This window comes from Macaca thibetana, chromosome 14, assembly GCF_024542745.1.
Source record: "Macaca thibetana thibetana isolate TM-01 chromosome 14, ASM2454274v1, whole genome shotgun sequence".
Taxonomy (NCBI): domain Eukaryota; kingdom Metazoa; phylum Chordata; class Mammalia; order Primates; family Cercopithecidae; genus Macaca; species Macaca thibetana.
The window spans coordinates 29167733-29188068 of NC_065591.1; the positions used below are offsets into that span (position 1 = coordinate 29167733).

Sequence of the window (20336 nt, forward strand, 5' to 3'; positions counted from 1 at the left end):
GAGAGAGAAGACAGAGTGGGAGAAAGAGAAAGAGAGAGGCGAGGGAAGGAGGAGCAGAGGGGAGGGAAGAACTGGCACACAATGGCATAAATATTAATAGTGTCTCATTCTAACTTATGGGATATGGGCAGTTTTGCTTTTTTCTGTATACTTGTTTATATTTTGCAAGTTCTTCACAATAATCAGAAGAAAATTATTTATTAAAATATGTGGTAGGGATACAAAAAGGGATGAGTAGGATGAGCATAGAAAATGTTCAGGGCAGTGAAACTATTCTGTATGATACTATATGATGGCTACATGTCATGATATACTTATCAAGATCCATAGAATGGTCAATACCAGAGCAAACCCTAATGTAAATTATGGACTTGATGTGTTAACACAGGTTTGATTGTAATGACTGTATCATCCTGGCCAGGGATGTTGACAATGGGAGAAGCTGTGCATGTGTTGGGGCAGAGGATTTGGAAAATCTCTGTCAGTTTGGCTGTGAACCTCAAACCGCTCTAAAACATAAAGTCTTTTTTTTATATATATATATGCACAGAAAATAAACACGTAAGTTTGTTCAGAGCCAATGATAATTATGAAGGCTCAAGTAGTCTAAACATCTTGAGGAATGGGGAAAGAAGAAGAAACAGTGACCAGAGTGACCAGTGGCAGGTATGAAGCAACTTGATGGGAGAGCTGGGCCAGTATTAAAGGTGAAGAAGAGAGGTTTGAAGGTCACTGAGGCTACTGTATGCAAAGTCATTGTGGACAGCAGGATTCTAAAAGGAAGGATCTGCATGTATCCAAGGCAAGGAGTAGTTAAATCCAACAGCAAGACTGCTGGCTGCAAGGTGAGAGGGAGTGAATATGTGTGTGTGCACACTGACACCAGGGGAATATTATACAGCAGGTAAAACAAATCAGGGTGGTCACAGTCAAGGAGGACATTAATTTCATCTATGATACTTGAACTGTTTTCTCAAGAATAAATTTTTATAGTATGCATACAACTAACATATAAACACTTTTTTTTTTAAGACAGGGTCTCACTCTGTTGCCCGGGCTGGAGTACAGTAGTGCCATCTCAGTTCACTGCAGCCCTGACCTCCTAGGCTCAAGCATCATCCCACCTCATCCTCCTGAGTACCTGAGGCATGTGCCACCAGGCCCACCTAACTTTTGTCTTTTTCGTAGAGATGGGGTTTTACCTTGTCTCCTAGGCTGGTCTTGAACTCCTGGACTCAAGCAATCCTCCCACCTCAGCCTCCCAAAGTGCTGGGATTACAGGTGCAAGCCACCACACCCGGCCAACTTTTTTTTTTTTTTTTTTTTTTTTTTTTGGAGACGGAGTCTCGCTCTGTCGCCAGGCTGGAGTGCAGTGGCACAATCTCGGCTCACTGCAACCTCTGCCTGCCGGGTTCAAGTGATTCTCCTGCCTCAGCCTCTCGAGTAGCTGGGACTACAGGCGCCCGCCACCACGCCCGGCTAATTTTTTGTATTTTTAGTAGGGATGGGATTTCACCATGTTGCCCAGGATGGTCTTGATCTCTTGACCTCGTGATCCACCTGCCTCGGCCTCCCAAAGTGCTGGGATTACAGGCGTGAGTCACCGCGCCCGGCCCCAGCCAACTTTTTTAAGAAAAGAATTCAAAGTAAGAAAAAAAGTAAGCAAGCACAAACATGAAGTGTTGTATCAGTCAGATGAGGGTTTGAATGAACCTAGAAATGGCTCTGCTTCTTATGAGCTATGTGACCCTGGATGAGCTAATGCACTTCTCTAACTTGAAATTTCTTATCTGTTAACTAAGGATAATACATCTGCATTTGCAGAGCTATTGTCAGAACTGAAAATATAGCAAGTCTCAGGCTCAGTGCACTTGGTAGAGCCCCTAATAAATGGTGGCTGAACATTTACAGATTTACACAAGAAGTAGGAAAGAACAGAATCTGGGTAACAGAAGAGAATGCCTGAGCCTCTAGGTATAAGAAGCACATGATGAGGGGGACCGACGTGGACAAGTTTGGCTGGCGGGAAAGAACAAGGGATCACAGCGTCCAAGTGCACAGCACTTACTGCAGTTCTCTTCATCACTGCCATCGGGACAGTCCTCAAACCCATTGCACCGGAAGCGACCAATGATGCAGTGGATGCCGCTGGCGCAGGGGAAGAAGGTCGGGCCGCATTTCGACTTAGCCTTGGCTGCAGGAAGAAAAAGAAACAGCAAGACATCAGGAGATGTTCTCAGATGACTGCATACTCATCCTACTAACAGTGAATGTGAAAATGAGTCCACTTAAGATTTATCTTAAAGTCCCTGAAGCTTTCTTCTCATTACCACCACCCACCTCAAACACCCAGCCAGATTGAACACCCACATGCAGCATCATCTAGAGAGGAATGCTTCAAAAGTACCCAAGAAGCTAACATAGCCCCTGCACCACAGCAGGTGCCAATCAAAACATACTGAATGAAGCCACGAAGAAGAACAGGTAAGTAAATGGATGATGAGTAGATGAAGGTGCTGAAGCATCAACATTTAGTAAGTGTTCACCATGCTAGGCGGTGTGCTCAGAGCTCTGTATGGATCATCTCATTTAATTCACCCAGCAACCACCCAACGGGATGATGGGCAGAAAAGAAGTAACAAAACAGAACTGAAACTGCTATGCTTACAAAGACCTCCTTGCAAGGTTGGCTCTTCCTTGGCTGGAGTCTGGGAACTTGGATTTTGAGAGACTTTGCACCACCCTAACTAACAAGAGTGGCTCACTGTGCCTAAACTGTTTATGCAAACAGTACAACTTACACTGAACACCCCTGCTTTCCTTCCTTCTGGGAGGCTATAATTTTGGTACATGCTGAGCAAAGGGTGCCTATGTGATCAGTCTCTAATAAAAATTCTGGATACTGAGTCTCTAGTGAGTGTCCCTGGTAACATTCCACATGTGTTGTTACATTACAACTCATTGCTAGGGGAATTAGCGCATCCTTTGGACTCAACTGAGAGAGGACTCTTGGAAGCCTGAACCTGATTTCATCTGGACTTTATTCCACTCATCTTTTACCTGTGTTGATTTTGCTTTGTATCCCTTTGCTGTAATTAATCATAGCCATGAGTATGATCATACACTGAGTTCTGTGAATTCTCCTGGCAAATCGCTGAACCTGGGGTGGTCTTGGGAGCCCCAAACAAATGAGTATGGTTCTTATCACCACTTCATAAATGCGCTTTGAGAAATCAAGTGACTTGCCCAAGGTCACACAGTTGGAAAATCAAGCACCGGGTGAGGGCCGGCACACAGGTTCCAGAAGCCCTGACCTCAACCAACTCGACAGCATTGCCTCTCTCTCTGCCAGAGGCTGTCACTTTCCACAACAGAAGCCAGACTCCTGCTCCAAATAAATTCTTCTTCCACTCATGCTGTACAAACAGTTTTAGCAGAAACCGCTGTAACTTGGGCTTGATTGAGTGTCCTGCTAAACCAAACAGCCCTGTGGGGTAATGTACTCTCCCATTAATGGTTCTGGTGCTCTGGCTTGCGATTAGGGGATGTGAGATGAGATCTATTGCTACATCCCAGGTAGCAGGCCCTATGTAGCATCCCTCTTGTCTCCTGTCTTAGAGACAGGGCCCATGGTCCTCCAAGAAGGAAGGGCCATTTCTTTGAAACAAACAGGCAATAAATTACCTCCACGTTCTTGCTGTCCGTAACATGCTGACTTTGGCAACAGCCAACTCACAATCATCAGGGTTTTAAGGCCTGAAATGTTCCAGGTTTTAAAAACCCATGTGGCTTTGTTTCACCTTGGAACTTCTGTCACGGTACTGGTGTACTCTTCTCAAAGCATAAACTCAGGACAGTCCTGGGTTCAAGTTCCAACTCTATTTTTTATGATGGGCAAGTTTCTAAATTTTGCGGGACTTCAGTTTCCTTACTGTGGCATCCTGATAAGTAAGCAACAAGTAAGCGGGCCCAAGTTGGGAAGAACAATTGTTCCAAGAAATGGCTAATCACAAACCCACTGGCCCAACATCCTTTCATTAAATACCTCATTCCATAAGTAGGCCCCTCCAGCATGACCCTATAAAACTTTCCTCCAGCCCCTGCCGCTTTGCAGACAGCCCATTCGCTGCCGTGCTGCCTGTTGCACCCATGCAACATATTTTTGTACTTTTGCTGACAAATCTGCCCTTCTTTACCTATGACTGTCTTGGTATTCTTTTACCACCCACGACATCAGCCCCAACCAGTTGCATCCACAACATTTATTAGTAAATTGGAGGTAACATCTACTTCCTCAGGCTCTAGTAAGGATTGAGATAATCTATACAAGGCATTATAGAGCATGGTATACAGTAGATGCTCAATTAATGGTAATGCTTATGCTATTTGTCATCATCGTCATCATCATCATCATCATCACTAAGTTCACAGAATTTAGAAATTGATCATGGAGAGGCAGGCAGAGAGGGGCACAGAGGCAGAGCTGGGCCCAGGGCAGTACCACACTCTATGGTGTCAGCAGGAGCGTGGAGCAGGCAGGAGTCCCACCCTTCTGGGCATGGCTGCAGTCACCCAAACTGCAGCTGCAGACGCAGACATCTCTGTATTCTCAGGGGCCCAGGAAGGGCCCCCCTTTACTCCCACAGTCTCAGAGGTGTCTGCTCCAGCTCCCTGGCCTCTCCCTGCTGTCAGCACCCACTGAGATCATGGAGCAAAGTTGAGGCCGAGCCTGGGCACTGTTGCAACCCAGCTGGATTGGGCAGTGCTGACACACCAGCGCCCTGCCACCTCAGCTGCCTCTGGACTTTGGGTGAAGACAAACATGGGAGGGAGACCAAGGCGGTGCTGAAGACAGCTTGGCACTGCCCTGCAGGTGCCCCCTGGCACAACCCTGGGCACCATGAAAGACAGCAGGAGGCAGACATGCTCCTAGGCAGAGGGGGCAGATCCCTGGTGAAGCCCAATCTTCAAGCCAGGGAAGGCCTGAGGCCTGAGGGCCACTGGAGTGGGAACTTTTCCAGGCCCACCCATGGATTAGTCAGCATGCATGCACTTCCTCCCCTCTGAGGCCCATAAAAGCCCTGAACTCAGTCAGACTGGAGGAGACAACAGGACAAACTGCAGAGAGGAGTTACCCTCTCTGCTGAGAGCTGAACACTCATCAAGACACCCTGGCTACAGAGAGGAGCTGCCCACTGTGAGTCTCCTCTGAGCTGTTCTATTGCTTAATAAAGTTCCTCTTTGTCTTGCTCACCCTCCACTTGTCTGCGTACCTCATTCTTCCTGGATGCAGGACAAGAACTAGGGACTCACTGAATGGCAGGGCTAAAAGAGCAATACCACAAACAGGGATGAAACATGCTGTTTGCTCACCATGTTGTGGGAGACAAGAGGAGAGAAGAAAGAGAAGAGTTGTGGCCCTTTGGGGAGCCCAGACCTAAGAGCACCCCCAAGCCAGGGTTGTGATACCCTTTTTAGGGCTCTGTGGTTCCTGGAGTCTCCAAGCTTCCAGGCATCACACTGCATTCCCCAGTGTCAGCCATGGAAACTGCTTATGGTATGCCTGGTCCAACCGCAGCCTTGCGGGGAGCTAGCACCCATGCCTGTGTCTGGAGCTGCCTGCCCCACCACAGCTGGCATACCTGAATATGCAGTGGCTGAACTCCACACTCACTCACACAACTCTCACCGCTGTGCAACTGGCTTGCCCTTGTCAGGTATGGGGTCTAGGCCTGTAGTGGGAGCCAAGCACAGCCTGCCAGGTCAAGTGGGCAGAGGAGCCCAGAAGGCCAGAGCTAAACTTGGGCAAAGGTGCCACTGGCCACAGAAATTTCCAGCTGGCAAAGTGATACCCCAGAGATCCCGTAACAGTACTTCACTGCCCTCCATATGAGAAAAGAAGGGGTGTAAGAAAATATACATGTACTGACTTATCTGTGCAAAAGAAATACAGGAGGATAAACCAGAAATTAACGAGACTGGTTATCTATAGGGGGTGAGTTGGAAAGGAGTGAAAAACCATGGGGAACTGATATCAGACAAGATAACAGGATGAGAAGGTTGCACATTTCTTCGAGTATATCTATCTGACTCACCATATACTTGTGTAAATATACTCAGAGCACTGTATATCTTGGAACCATGGTAGTATTTCACACACCCCAAAAATAAACACTTAAAATCAATCACATGTGGGGAAAACTCAAAATGAAATATTAACAATAATAAGTAAACATAACCGTATTACTAGTAAATAACACCACCACACTGAAGGGGATGGGGAAGAAAACAACCAGCCTAAGTAACTCAGGAAAACAGTATGTTGACTAGATTCCATAAAGCTAAAGAAAAAAAAAAAACTACAATACTGTACACTAGTTATATTTGTTTCTCCCAAGAGTATGGGTCATCAATTCTGAAACTATCTTCTGGGTGCACTAGGGTTGAACAAATATGTAAATATACTGTAAGATTTCTGTCAGAGAGAGAAGTTGCAAATAAAGAAAGTTGGAAGGCTAGGCCAGGTGCGGTGGCTCACGCCTGTCATCCCAGCACTTTGGGAGGCTGAGGTGAGTGGATCACGAGGTTAGGAGTTCAAGACCAGCCTGGCCAAGTGCTGAAAACCCATCTCTACTAAAAATACAAAAAAAATAGCCAGGCGTGGTAGAGGGCACCTGTAATTCCAGCCACTCAGGAGGCTGAGGCAGAGAATTGCTTGAACCCAGGAGGTGGAGGTTACAGTGAGCTGAGATTGTGCCACTGCACTCCAGCCTGGGCGACAGAGCGAGACTCATCTGAAAAAAAAAAAAAAAGAAAAGAAAAGAAAGTGAGAAGGCTAAAGTGAATCCTGAGGCTTTGGTTATTGAACCAAGATTTCCAATGGAAATTTGAAGGAATTGGAGGCCACCAGTATGAACTCAAGGTCTTCAAAAATTAGACAGACAGTACAGATGGATGGATGGATGGATGGATGGATGGATGGATGGATGGATGGACAGATGGACAGACAGACAAAAATAAATACTGACTTGTGTGTATATACGGAATAGTGTATATACATACATTTCCTAGCTCCATCTGCTGAGAGAGACTAGAAGCAGTACACCTAAACAGCAATAAGCACACCTAGCAGCCAGATCTTGGTTTCTAAATACCATTATCTAACAAAGAAAACCAACCTCCTTGGAGAAGTGGTTGATTCCAGGAAGAATATACAAACAAGATGAACCCGGAGTATCTTCTGTTGCCAGAAGTGTGAAAATAAAGTAAATAAGTGTCCAAATATCATGGGAGCATGTCAAAAGGACACAGAAGTCACCCTGAAGTTCCCAATAGCCAAAGCTAGAACAATCCAAGCAACAAAGTCAACAACAGTATCAGATTATGACACAGATAATAAAATAAATATCGGAGGCCAACAAAATAAGGATCTAGTACCCGAGACTGATACCAAAAATTGTTGAATAAGTAAGTAAACAGGGAGAAAGGAAAGTTCTTCTTTATTGAAGACTTCTCATTAATAAATGTAGAAGAGGTGCCGGAAACAGAAAGCCACCACGAAGCAAACACTATTGTAATAACTGTTACAGGCAAGATCTGGCAATGGATGCTAAAATTAGAAAATAAACACTTGAGGAGAAACAGGATATGCACAGTGTCAAAGTATCTTCCCCAATATGTCATTTAATTACAAAGAGAAAAACAGTAACTTGACAGTGGAGAAACTTAGTAGATACCACCTCAACCAAGTGACCATGGTCAACATCATCAGCAATGAGATACATCAACATTATAGTTCCTTCATATAAGATGCTGTGTCAGGGGTCCCCAAGCCCACACAGATTCAATGATTCACTAGGGTAACTCCCAGGACTCGGCATATAATCAAAGCTAAGATTTCTTACAATGAAAGGATAAAAAGGTCAAGGAAAAAGGTATATGAAATGAAGTCACAGAAAACCAGGCTCAAGCTTTCACAAGTATTCTTCCAGGGTAGACACACAGGATGTGCTTAATTCCTCCAGCAACAAGTTGTTGACAACATGTGTGAAATGTCACCCACCAGGGCGGCTCATTAGAGGCTCAGTGCTCACGATTTTTATTAGGGGCTGGTCACGCAGGCATTCTCAGTACACCACATTTCCAGACTTCCAGCAGAAAAACAGCATCAACTACACGGTCTGCACAGCCAGTTTAGGCACGGTGAGCCACCATTAACAGTTGGGTAATGGGAAACCTACTGAAATTTAGGTTCCCAGATGCCAGCCAAGGGCCAATGTTCCAAGCACACTTTTCAAAGGGCAGCAGTCAGGCCTGCTGTGTTAATGCTTTTTCTGCACAGATGGGCATTTTGGCTTCTGCTGGGAAAGGCTACAGGAAGAGAAAAGCAGAGGAGTTCCATTTTCCAGGGTCAAGTTTGCCCCTCTGCCAGCTCTCCAGCCATCGTGTCCTTCCAGACAGGTTCAAGCTTCTGACACACGGTCCTTAATCAGCCAGTCTCGTTCTGGGCACCTTTTGAGGGAGCAGGGAAGAATGCTTATAGACTTTGCCATCTAGGCTGAGAGTGTTTCCTCATAAGCCTCAGCACATCACTCCTCTACTAAGAACATCACTGCCTTCCCATTAGAATAAAACCTGGAGTCATCATGCTGCTCTCCAATTCCAGGCTTTCTCATCAAGGCCATGAAGATCTTCCCATCTTGGAAATCTAACTACACAGGCTTCCTCGTTCCTCCTCAAGTCCAGCCAGCATAGTCCCACCTCAGGGCCTTTGCACTCTCTGTTCCCACCACCTGGAATGTCTTTTTCCCAGGGCTCAGCACGGCTCACTCCTCCATCTTAGTCTCTTGAATCATTGCACTATCTGCAGTAGAACCTATGCTCCCACCCTTAGTCGCTCTAACCCTCAGCCTTCTTTTCTTTCCCTTCACAGGACACATCACTACTTGATCTCACCAGTTTTGTACTAAGCTGTTTGGCTAATGCCCCTGCCTTCCAGCCTCCAAGAACGTACACTCATTTGCATACTTTCATTTATCATTTTTAAAGGAGCTGCACCGTACAGTACCTACACCATGTGCCTCATAAATATTTGCATAATGTCCATATGAACCTATAAGAGGAAAGAGTGAGGCTGGACAACATGGCTAGTATTTCCTGAATGCTTAGTATGAGCTAAGCATCACACTCTGTCTCACTGATATCTTTTAAGTTCTCACACACATACAAAAAAACATTTTACAGATAAGAAAACTGAGGTCCAGAAGTGAAGTAACTTGACAATGCTAATAAACAGAGTCAAGGCTCAAATATTTCCCTTGGCACAGCTGCTCTGTCACCTCCTTAGATTTCTCCAAGGACCAGCCCAGTTCCAGAGGACTAGATTTTATGTGAGAAAGAGAAAAGAGTGAAAATATGAATGATTATAAACAAATTAGCCATCATCCAATTAACCGGCTCTTTGGCCCTGCCCTTGCACCCTTTTCAGGAATTACTAATGAGACTTCCTGCCTGGTCAGCATGCTCAGTCGTGGTTTATGTCAGGGGAGCCTGTCCTGTTATGATTTACATTTGCATCATCACATGCCCACAAAGCAGATCACAGGCAACCAGCCGAGTGCCTGGCAGGGGCAGAGAAAAGCCTGTCCCAGACAACAGCTGTCAGCTGCTGCCTGCCTGCATGACTTGCTACAGGGCTGTGGGGAAGGGGGGTCCTGGGCAAGGCTCCGACTGTCCCTCTCTCACCCCCCATTTCCACAAAGGGGAGATTTCCTCATAGAACTCAGCAGCGTCTGGCAGAAGGCGAAACACTGACCCTGCCTGTCTTTAAAGTAGCCCTGACAAAGGCAGACAGGGTGACTCTATTCCGCTGAATACTTGAATTCACCACTTTTCAAGGATTTAGTCCACAAACTTTTCAAAGCGGCAGCTTTCATTAGCAGGAAGATGGGGACCAAGGGTCTCCTGTGGGTTGGGTTTATTTCCTGACCGAAGCCCTCCCCCAACTTTTTAGAGCCGACTTCCCACAGTCCTGGAATTCACAGACCAGTAAGATAAAAAATAAAAAACTAGATGAAAGTGGAGGAAAGACTAATACAATTGCCAACTTTTTATTTTACGCAAAAACTTACACGAATACACGCAATGACCTCTACTTACTATTGCCCTAAATAAACATTTGCCTAAAATAACATATTGCCTTAGCATCCAAAATGCAGGAAGGCAAAGTCTCAGAGTAAGGAACTCTCTAACCTGAAAAGGTAGAAACTTTATAGCTACATGTTCACTAGACTGTCTTTATTTTTCCCATTTCACCAGGGGCCAGTGACAACCAGGTCATAAATCAGAGACAGTCCTGGGACCAATATTCGGGGTCCACGTCAGAACTAGAGGGGGCCAGGAGGCATTCCAGTGTCTCCAGGTTGCGATATCCTAACGACAAAGACTCGTAACAACTGGAGCACATAGGCAGTCCACCCAGGTTCACTCAGTAACTAATTCTCACATTCCACAGATGAGAAAATTGAGGCCCAAAGAGGCAACTGTACTTGCCCAAAGTCACATAGCTGTTTAGGGTCAGATTGGTCTATAGTCCAGTTCTTCTGCTGGAGTCCAGCTTCTTTTAACTATACTACACTTTAGGCAGGGTACCCTAGGGCCACACCTGATCAAACCCCTCTTCTGGGACAGGCACAGGAGAAACTCCCAAGAAAAAGCCACTCTCCCACAGGAGCAGAACTTTCCAGGCCTTGTAGAGAAGGCTCTTCCCCAGACATCATCATGCCTGTAGCTCCCAATCTGCCCAGGAAGGGCACAGGGCTGCTCAAGGTCTGGAGGGTGATGGAAACTCCAGCGTGGGCTTGCTGTCTCTGGCCACCACCCCAGATGCTTCCCAGGCAGCAATCACACAAAAGAGCTGGACAGAGGCTGCAATGTGGAAGCATCTCTGTTCCACCAGAACAGCCATGAAGTCAGCTAATCAGACCTGCTGCCTCTCTCAGGCTATGGCAACAGCTCCTGCTATAGCTGTGGGTCTCTAGGATCTCTCTTCTAGACCTTTGTGGTTGGCCAAATGAGCAACAGCTACTCACCTTCAACCCCTGCTCATCTCCTACTCCTGCCCCAGGATCCTACCGGTATGTGGCTGAGAGAGCCCAACGAACAAGGAGCTGTTTCACAGTATCGCCACCCTTGCTTTTATAAACACAAGACATAGCTCACTGTGAAAAAGTCAAACCATGGAGAAACATACAAAGACAGATGTAAAATTTATAACAAATTGCCACCACGTGGGGAAGTACACTGCAGCCATTTTGGTAAACATGCTCTTACAGCATGGTCTCAAAAACTAGTGTGTGCAAATGGATCGCCCCAGGACCCTGTTAAAATGCAGTGGGTCTGGGGTGGAGCCTGGGATCCTGCATTCCTAACAAGTTCCCAGGCGATGCTGCTGGCTCCAGGTGCCACAACTTCCAAGAGCAAAGGGCCACTGTCTGGTTCACTGTGTATCTCCAATGCCCAGAGAAGTGCCAGGCACACAGGCTACTCAATAATTACTGACGGAATTCATAGGCAGAAATCCGAGCGTGCAATTTTACTTAAATGCACCCTTAAAATATATGCTATTCTGAAACCTGTTTTTGCTACATAACATATTGTGACATCTTTTCATGTCAATAACTACTGGTACACATCATCATTTTTAATGGCTAAGGGTAACTTTACTTTGTCTGTGTACCCATAAATCCCATTACTGATGGACATTTGGGGTGTTTTCAATAAACAATGCACAGCCAGATGCATATTTTTCCCACTTGTATATTATCTCGTGAAGGTACAACTGCTAGGTCAAAGGATATGCATGTTTCACATTTTGGTATCCTTTTGACTGTTGACTGCCTCCTCCCTGAGGAACTGGTATTGTCTTCTGGCCACAGATGGCTATGAGAAAAGCCTCCAGCCCAGGATTGTCTGCTATGGGCTGATTCTCCCATGTTGGCAATGACGCTCCTAGAAGCACAAAGGCTGAGAGCATCCCATGGTTCCTCTGCATTTTTGTTAAGTTGCTCCTTAACTGCTGCTGCGCTCTATTATTCTCCATCTATCTCTCTCTTTTCATTTTAACATCTGTGTATTTCATTATTCTGCAGAGTAGGGGACATTCCTGTCTAGTCAAGGAAACCGTGACTCTTCTTTTTATCATTTCTAAATCTGCATCGGGTATAGGGCATCAGTCTTTGCTGGAATTGGTTTCCCCGGGTTGCAGGAATCATGGGAAAATGCAGCGTCCTCCTTCTGTGAGATGCTCCTTGAGTTGATTTTCCTGGGCTACATGGTCTCCTTCGACTGATGACCCTGACAAAGGGCAAGGGCTGACTCTCACTCTTAGGACTGTCCTACTTGCCGGTATTTTTCCAGAATTCCCCATTCTCTGGGGCAGTGTCGCGGAGAAAAAGTCAGTGATCCACCTGCAGCAGGATCCCCAAGGATGCTTGTGAACATGCAGATTCCTGAGTCTCTCCCCTAGGGGAATCTGCATTTTTACTAAGCACACTAAGGATCCCAATGGGTACTAAAATGTGAACATCCTACTCTGACCGATTCTACTGCTTTCTTATACCACAGAGCAAATGACCTCATCATTCTTTTCTTCCTGATGTTACTGCCGCTCCAAGAATCACGGCTACACAGCCAATGTGAGACCTACTCTGGCCATGACTCCTTCAAGCCAAGTCTAATACATCCCAGATAGAGGAGTTACCATGAGATGAATATCCACAAGGAAACAACTGGCCTCTTTATGATCGTTCCGCATTTCAACACTGCTCTCTTCTTTCCCATTTGTGTGCAAGATACAAATTCTGCTTCACACACAAAAGCTGTGGGCTCATATACAAATGGTTGTTATTCAAGCAAAAAGGCCCTTTTTAAAGCTTTGAAACTTACTCAGTTCTGTCCACTTCGTAAGGATTTACATTTACCTGTGCCCAACAGAAAATAGAATTAAAGAGGCAATAAATAATCTGCTCCTGTTTGGCCAATATCAAAATATTCCTAAGCATCCTATTACCTGTCTGGTGCTGAGTCAGTCGTGTGGGAATTCAACCTGTCTGGTGCTGAGTCAGTCGTGTGGGAATTCAAACGCGAAGCCGACAGGCTCTCTCTGTGATAGTGGAAGACAGAGACAGGTAAAGGAGCCCCTGTATGTAATGCAAATAGTGCCCTGATGGGGGAGCTATAGGATGCTTAATCTCAAACTAGGGAGGAGGCTGGCATCAGAACAGGCTTCTCAGGGGAAGGTCGGTTTCAGCTGAGGTGGGCCATGGTCTAGGCGGAAAAGCAATGTAATATTTACAGCACGAGGCCTCACTCATTCCGTTTTTCATTCCACTAATATTAATTCACAAACTCTCTGTCACACCTGCAAAGAATGAGAATACATAGAACACACCGAGGTGTTTGTGGAATTGTGGAATCAACGATGTTCCAAGCCGCCTGTGTAAAAGCCTGGAGGTAGAACAAAGTGATAAAGGAGGAACTGAAAGGAGGTCAGTATGAACATGCTTCTCATATCCGTAAAAGTACCTGGTATCTTTTCATTAATTAAAAAAATCAAAAGCCCTATTTCTCATTTAAAAAAATGTGCTATGAACCAGTTACAATTCAGCTCACTGTAAAGATGTGAGAATGACAAGGGCTAAGCAAAAGTATACGTCAGAAAAGAATCAAAGTGTAAAATTCACATAATTTGAATCAACATGCACAGCTCCCCAAAGTGAATACCCACATGTGGCCATTGCTAGCTAAAAACTGCAAAAAGCAGTCGATCTGATGTTGCTACTATTAATATATTCAGTCCTCTAGCTCATCTGGTGAAAGGTCAAACTGGTTCCTTTTAAAATGACTTCATGGTTGGGGACAAGAAAGCAAAGAAAGCCTTGTAAAAATAACTGACTTTTAAAAAGTAATCTGCCTGGATTCTCCAGGAAATCTGGGGGCCAAAGCAGGGAGCTCCTTTATTGTGGTCCCAAGGCAGATGACAAACAGCCCAGAAAACAAACTCACTCCTGGAATTCTAGCCTTTGCAAAAACTACGGCTTGGGCAAAAAGCCCTTTGCTTGTTGCAACAGTTCAGCTCCACATGACTACTGGAGTAGACTCCAAGTTTTATCGATCAGATATTGCAATGTATTATTTCTTCCTAAAATAACATATTGGCTGTTTCAGACGTACACACTGGGGAGTGAAAGAGCAACAGACCATACGCTAACTGGAATATAAATACAGAAAGAAGGCATCCAGTTGAAGCAGCTTTGCCAGAAGATTCTCTTGTAGAAAATTCTTTCCAAACCTCTTCTCTTTTAAGCTGAGAAGAGGAAGTCTACAGCCTGGGGTTAAGAGGTCAGAAGGACTCAGGGTTAAGAAGCATCCAGGTTTCTGGGACGGGCACGGTGGCTCACTCCTGTAATCCCAGCACTTTGGGACGCTGAGGTGGGTGGATCACGAGGTCAGGAGATCGACACCATCCCGACTAACACAGTGAAACCCTATCTCTACTAAAAGTACAAAAAATTAGCCGGTTGTGGTGGCACATGCCTGTAGTCCCAGCTACTCAGGAGGTTGAGGCAGGAGAATCGCTTGAACCCAAGAGGCGGGGATTGCAGTGAGCTGAGATTGCGCCACTGCACTCCAACCTGGGCAACAGAGTGAGACTGTCAAAAAAAAAAAAAAAAGGAAAAGAAAAGAAAAAGAAAAGAGGCATCCAGGTATCCACCTCAGTTCCACCACGTAATCACTGAGATCTTGGATGAATCACTTAACTTCCCTCAGCCTCAGTGTCCCCATCTGTAAAAGAAAGATAAAGATGGTACAGAACTCCCCAGCTGTTGTGAAAATAAAATGAGATTTTGCATGTAGAGAATACAGCAAAACGTTTGCTATCTGGTAGAGAGTCAGTAATGCCTTCCCCTCCCTAACATGGTTCATGGTTCTACAAATTGCTTTTCACATAGATGGCTAGTCCTGAGAAAAATGAGGTGGAAATCAATGTAATGTTTAGATAGTCTAAGGCTTTGCTCTTTCAGTTATTCATTCCACCAACAGTAATTCTCAACTCACTTTATGCCACACACAGAACCAAGTGTGGGGGTTGCAAAGAGAATAAAACAATTTCTGCTAGCAAGAGGCCCTTAGCTAAAGAAAACACCTGGCCAAGAGAAAGAGAAAAAAAAGAGACAATAAACAGACGATTGCAATGAGATGTGGTAAGTGCTACATAAGCTGTATCAACATTTGCCTTTCAATAGTTAATTATGGCTGGGTGTGGTGGCTCACACCTGTAATCCCAGCACTTTGGGAGGCCAAGATGGGTGGATTGCTTGAACTCAAGAGTTCAAGACCAGCCTGGGCAACATGGTGAAACCTTATCTCTACAAAAAAATAAAATAAAATAAAATAGCCAGGCACACGCCTGTAGTTCCTGCTACTCTGGAGGCTAGGGTGGGAGGATCGCTTCAGCCCAGGAGGCGGAGGCTGCAGTAAGCCAAGATTATACCACTGCACTCTAGCCTGAGTGACAGAGCAAGATCCTGTCTTTTAAAAAAGTTAATTACAGCAGTTAAGCAGTTAGATGTCAGCCTGCTTGGGTTCAAATGTTGTCTCTACCACTTATTGGCCATACGATTTATGGTAAGTTGGTTACCCTCTCTGTGCCTCAATTTCCTTATCAGGAAATGGAGATATGAACACTACTAACCTCGCTCAGTTGTTGTGGGGATTAAATAAGACAATGTATTAATTACTTGGCACTTTTTCTGGAACAAAGTATTAGCTATGATAGTTAATACTATATTTGCTATTGTTTTATACATTACATCTTGTTATTATCTGATATTACACTACAAAATATAGTATTATAAAATATAAAATGTAGTATTATATAGTATTGAGTGTTACAGATTATCCAGCATTATTATACAGTATTAACTATTATTACTATTCCCATTTATTATTATTATTATCATTTCAGATAATTTCTGCCCAGCAGTGGATGCTTAATTAATATGTGGGGAATGGCCAGAATGCAAAAGGACCTCAGAAAGAGTGGGACCCACTCAGCCTGGGGGAGCCAGGGGGTACTTCATAAACCCGTGCTATTTTAGTTGGTTATGAAAGATTTATAGGAGTGTGTTAGTGAAAAAAAAGAGAGAAGGACACTCCAGGCAAGAGGAATGGCATGAACTAAAGCTCAGAGTTGAAACAGGTTATGGCTTGTACAGAAATCTGGGAGAAGCTAGGGCACCTGGGACACGAGCTATGTGGCAGGAGATGCGTCTGGAAGCAAGGCAGACAGGAGTCTGGAATTATCCTGGAAGCCAGCAGACATCTTTCTAGAGGAAAGTGATGCATCAGATTTGTTTTTTATGAAGAAACTTTTTATATGAACCCACAAAGATACCATGAAGCTATTGGAAGTCAAGGAAATCTCTTCATCCCCCTCAAAAGCCCTGAGGGAGCAGAAGAGAGACAAGCCCATAATATTCTTTGCACTTTTAGGAAGAAAGACACTATAAACCACAACAGAATTCAAAGTGGCTATCATGGACCCTTAAAGTACTTTTATTATGAAGAACGACAGGCGGAAAAAAAGGCAAAATTTCCACCGAGCAAGTTTGGGATTAGGAAATTATAATCTAAAGGGATTTTTAAAGGTTATTTATTTTGGCTATCTGTAATGCACACACGTATATGGATAAAGAGGTTTTTGTGTGCATATATATTGGAATGAAAATTCTAGAGAATTTATGAGCAGGAAACTAAGATACTCCCAACCACTGCTTCTACAGACAAATCTTGAGGGGTGGGGAAAGATCTAAAAAGATAATAAATACATGTGGGTTAGGTAACTGAGCCTCTGGAGGCTTTTCACTACTTGGTGGAAAATCTTCCTGCCAGTGGATCGAAGTCAATGGGATTAGGACCAGATGTGGGCACAGAGATTCCGGCAGAACAGAATGGTCTCCACCTAAAAAAAAAAAGTGTTTCGGTAAAGGTATCATCCAACAGCATGAAAATTGATATCTAAGGGATGACTCCTAACAAGTGGTAGAAAAAAAGTACGAAAAAAAAAAAATGAGTGAAAAGTGTGAGAATCACAGACAGTTTTCAAGTTTGAATAAACTCAAAGAGGACTCCACTGTAGACCCTCTTCCATCTCACTTAGGCAAGCAGGGTTATCTTCACCAAAAGAAGGGTTTTCTTTTCAGAGCCGCCACCCTCTCCCATCCCCTTGACTCCTGGCAAACTTTGAGGTTTTCCTTCTTCAAACATCCTCGCTTCCGTGGCATATTCTTTGCCTTCAGACTCCAAAGAGGAAGCTCATTTCTGATGAGCTCTCTAGGGGCATCTCTGAAAGGTTTTCTTGGCCCTCCCCACATGATCCACATAAACAGCAGAACCCTAAAACTCAGGTTTTTTCTCAAAACACCTGCAAAGGGCAGAGATAAAGGCCTACGATGTGAAGATTAAGCCACTGTAACATCCATGCGAACTCAAGACTTCCATTCAGAGACATCAGGGGTGAGAGTGTCAACGGGGCAGAGAGGGAGGGAGGCTCCTTCAGGCTGCTCCTACAGCTTGTACTTTTAGGAAGAAAGACACTATAAACCATAACAGAATTCTGTGTCATGATGTAACTTGAAAACAACTCTTTTGGGAAAATAGTACATTAGTGCACCACAAGTCTTGCTCTAGGAAAGGTTTCACCAAGGCATCCTGAAATTTCTATAATGCCTTCTACATCAGTCACAGGAATCAGAAAATCCCATGGCTATCATCTCTTGGTAGCTATGAGCTAACTTTAACAACAAAATACTGATCCTCAGCTTCTAACTTATCCTATAAAGGCAGTGACTCTCAATCCTGGCTGCATATTAGAATAGACTAGGAGGCTTAAAAAAATATTTGAAATCAGGAGAGTATAAGTGGCTATACTAATATCAGACAAAATCAAATCTAAAACCAAAAAAAAGTTCAGTTCCTGGAGACAAAGTAGAACTTTTATGATAAAATAGTCAATATATCTTCTATCAGGAAGACATAATTACATGTACCTAAAAACAGAGCCCCAAGATACTTGAAGCAGAAACTGACAGAATTAAAGGGAGAAATAGTCAGTTAAACAATGATAGTTAGAAACTTCAGTACTCCATCTTCAATAATGGATAGAATAACTAGGCTGAAGATCAACAAGAAAATAGAAGGCATGAACACCACCACAAAACGGACTTAATAGATGTCTACAGGACACACTACCCAACAACCACAGAACACATTCTTCCCAAGTACATATGAAACATTCTCCAGGACAGACCAAATATTAGGACATAAAACAAACCTCAATACACTTAAAAGGAATGAAATCATATAACATATGTTCTCCAACCACAAAGGAATGAAATTAGAAATCAACAACAGGAAGGAAATTTGTGCAACTCACAAATATGTGGAAATTAACATACTCCTAAATAACCAATGGGTCAAAACAAGAAATCAAAAATAAAGTTAAAAAACAATTTGAGATGAATGAAAACAAAAACACAACATACCAAAACAAGGCTGAGTGAAAGTTATAGCTGTAAATGCCTACATTAAAAAACAGAAAGATTTCAAACTCGCACATACACAAACTGTTAGAACTAGCCGAGAGTGGTACCTCATGCCTGTAATCCCAGCATTTTGGGAGGCTAAGAAGGGCAGATCACTTGAACCCAGGAGTTGGAGACCAGCCTGGGCAACATGGCGAAATCCCGTCTCTACAAAAAAAAATTTTTTTAATTAGTCAGGTGTGGTGGCCTGCACCTGTAGTCCAGCTATTTGGGAAGCTGAGGTGGGAGGATCCCTTGAGCCTGGGAGGTCAAGGTTGCAGTGAACTGTGATCACACCACTGCACTCCTGCACTCTAGCCTGGGCAACAGAGTGAGATCCTGTCTCAAAAATAAAAAAACAAAACTATTAGAACAAACAAGCTTAGCAAGGTTGCAATAGACAAGGTGGATATACCAAAATCAATTGTGTTTTTATACACTAGCAATTAACAATCCAAAAATGAAATTATGAAAACAATTCCATTTCCAATAGTATCAAAAAGAATAAAATACTTAGGAATAATTTTAACAAAAGAAGTGTAAGACTTGCACACTGAAAACTACAAAACATCACTGAAATAAAGAAGACCTAAGTAAACAGAAAGCCATCCCATGTTCAAGAATTTAAAGACTTAAAATTGGTTAAGACGGCAATACTCCCCAAATTGATCCACAGAGTCTACGGAACCCTTATACTAAAATCTCAGCTAGCTTCTTGGCAGAACGGACAAGCTGATCATAAATTCATATGGAAATTCAAGGGACTCTGAATAGCCAAAACCATATTGAAAAAGAAGAACAAAATTAGAGGACTCACACTTCTCAATTTAAAAATATACTACACAAAGCTAAAGTAATCAAGACACTGTGGTTATTGGCATAAGGGTACACATATGGATCAATAAAATAAAATTGAGTGTCTAGAAATAAACCTTTACTTTTCTAGTCAATCGATTTTTGACAAGAGTGCCAAGAAAATTCACTGGATAGTCTTTTCAACAAATAGCTGAAACAACTGGAAATTCACATATAAAAGAACGAAATTGGACTCCTATATTCCATACAATGGAATGAAGTACTGATACATGACACAACACAGATGAACCTTGAAAACATTATTCTAAGTCAAAGAAGCCAGACACAAAAGGCCACATATTGTATGATTCCATTATATGAAATGTCCAGAACAGGAAAATCTGTAGAGACAAAAAGTGGATTAGGGGTTCCCAGGAACTAAGAGAGGGAAGAAGGGGGAATGACTGCTAATGGGTACATGGTTTCTTCTTGGGGTGATTAAAATGTTCTAAAATTAGATAGTAGCAATAAATTGTACAGCTCTCTGAACATAACTAGATAAAGAACAAAACTTTCTAGTAAAGGCTAAGATCTAAGAAGACTGGTGACATCAGAAATGAAAGAGTTGCTTTTTTCCAGGAAAGTCCTAATTAGCCAAATTCCTCCCCAGGCAAAATTAGGCAATACTGGGGGATGTAGGGAGGTGAGTGTGGATGACCTTTCTGGTCTTAAAGTTTGAAGTTTACATTTGTTTTATCTGAGTTCCTTCCTCAGGGAAGGACTTACAGGCCTCTCAAAAAAGTATCAAAGAGCTGAAACTCACCAGATCACCACATCCAGACAATGAAATGCAGAGATCCTCTACTCATCATAATTGTTTCCTTGCTCTTCCCCAGT

General features: G+C 43.6%; 1 protein-coding gene across 3 annotated transcripts in view; it reads right to left on the reverse strand.

Moving 5' to 3' along the window:
* LDLRAD3 (low density lipoprotein receptor class A domain containing 3) overlaps nucleotides 1-20336 on the reverse strand; it is a 285609-nt gene that overhangs the window by 148496 nt on the left and 116777 nt on the right. For all 3 annotated transcript variants that reach the window (XM_050759446.1, XM_050759444.1, XM_050759445.1), the window contains one exon: nucleotides 2069-2194. In XM_050759446.1, the coding sequence (XP_050615403.1) occupies nucleotides 2069-2194 (126 nt within the window). The remainder of the gene's footprint in view (nucleotides 1-2068; nucleotides 2195-20336) is intronic.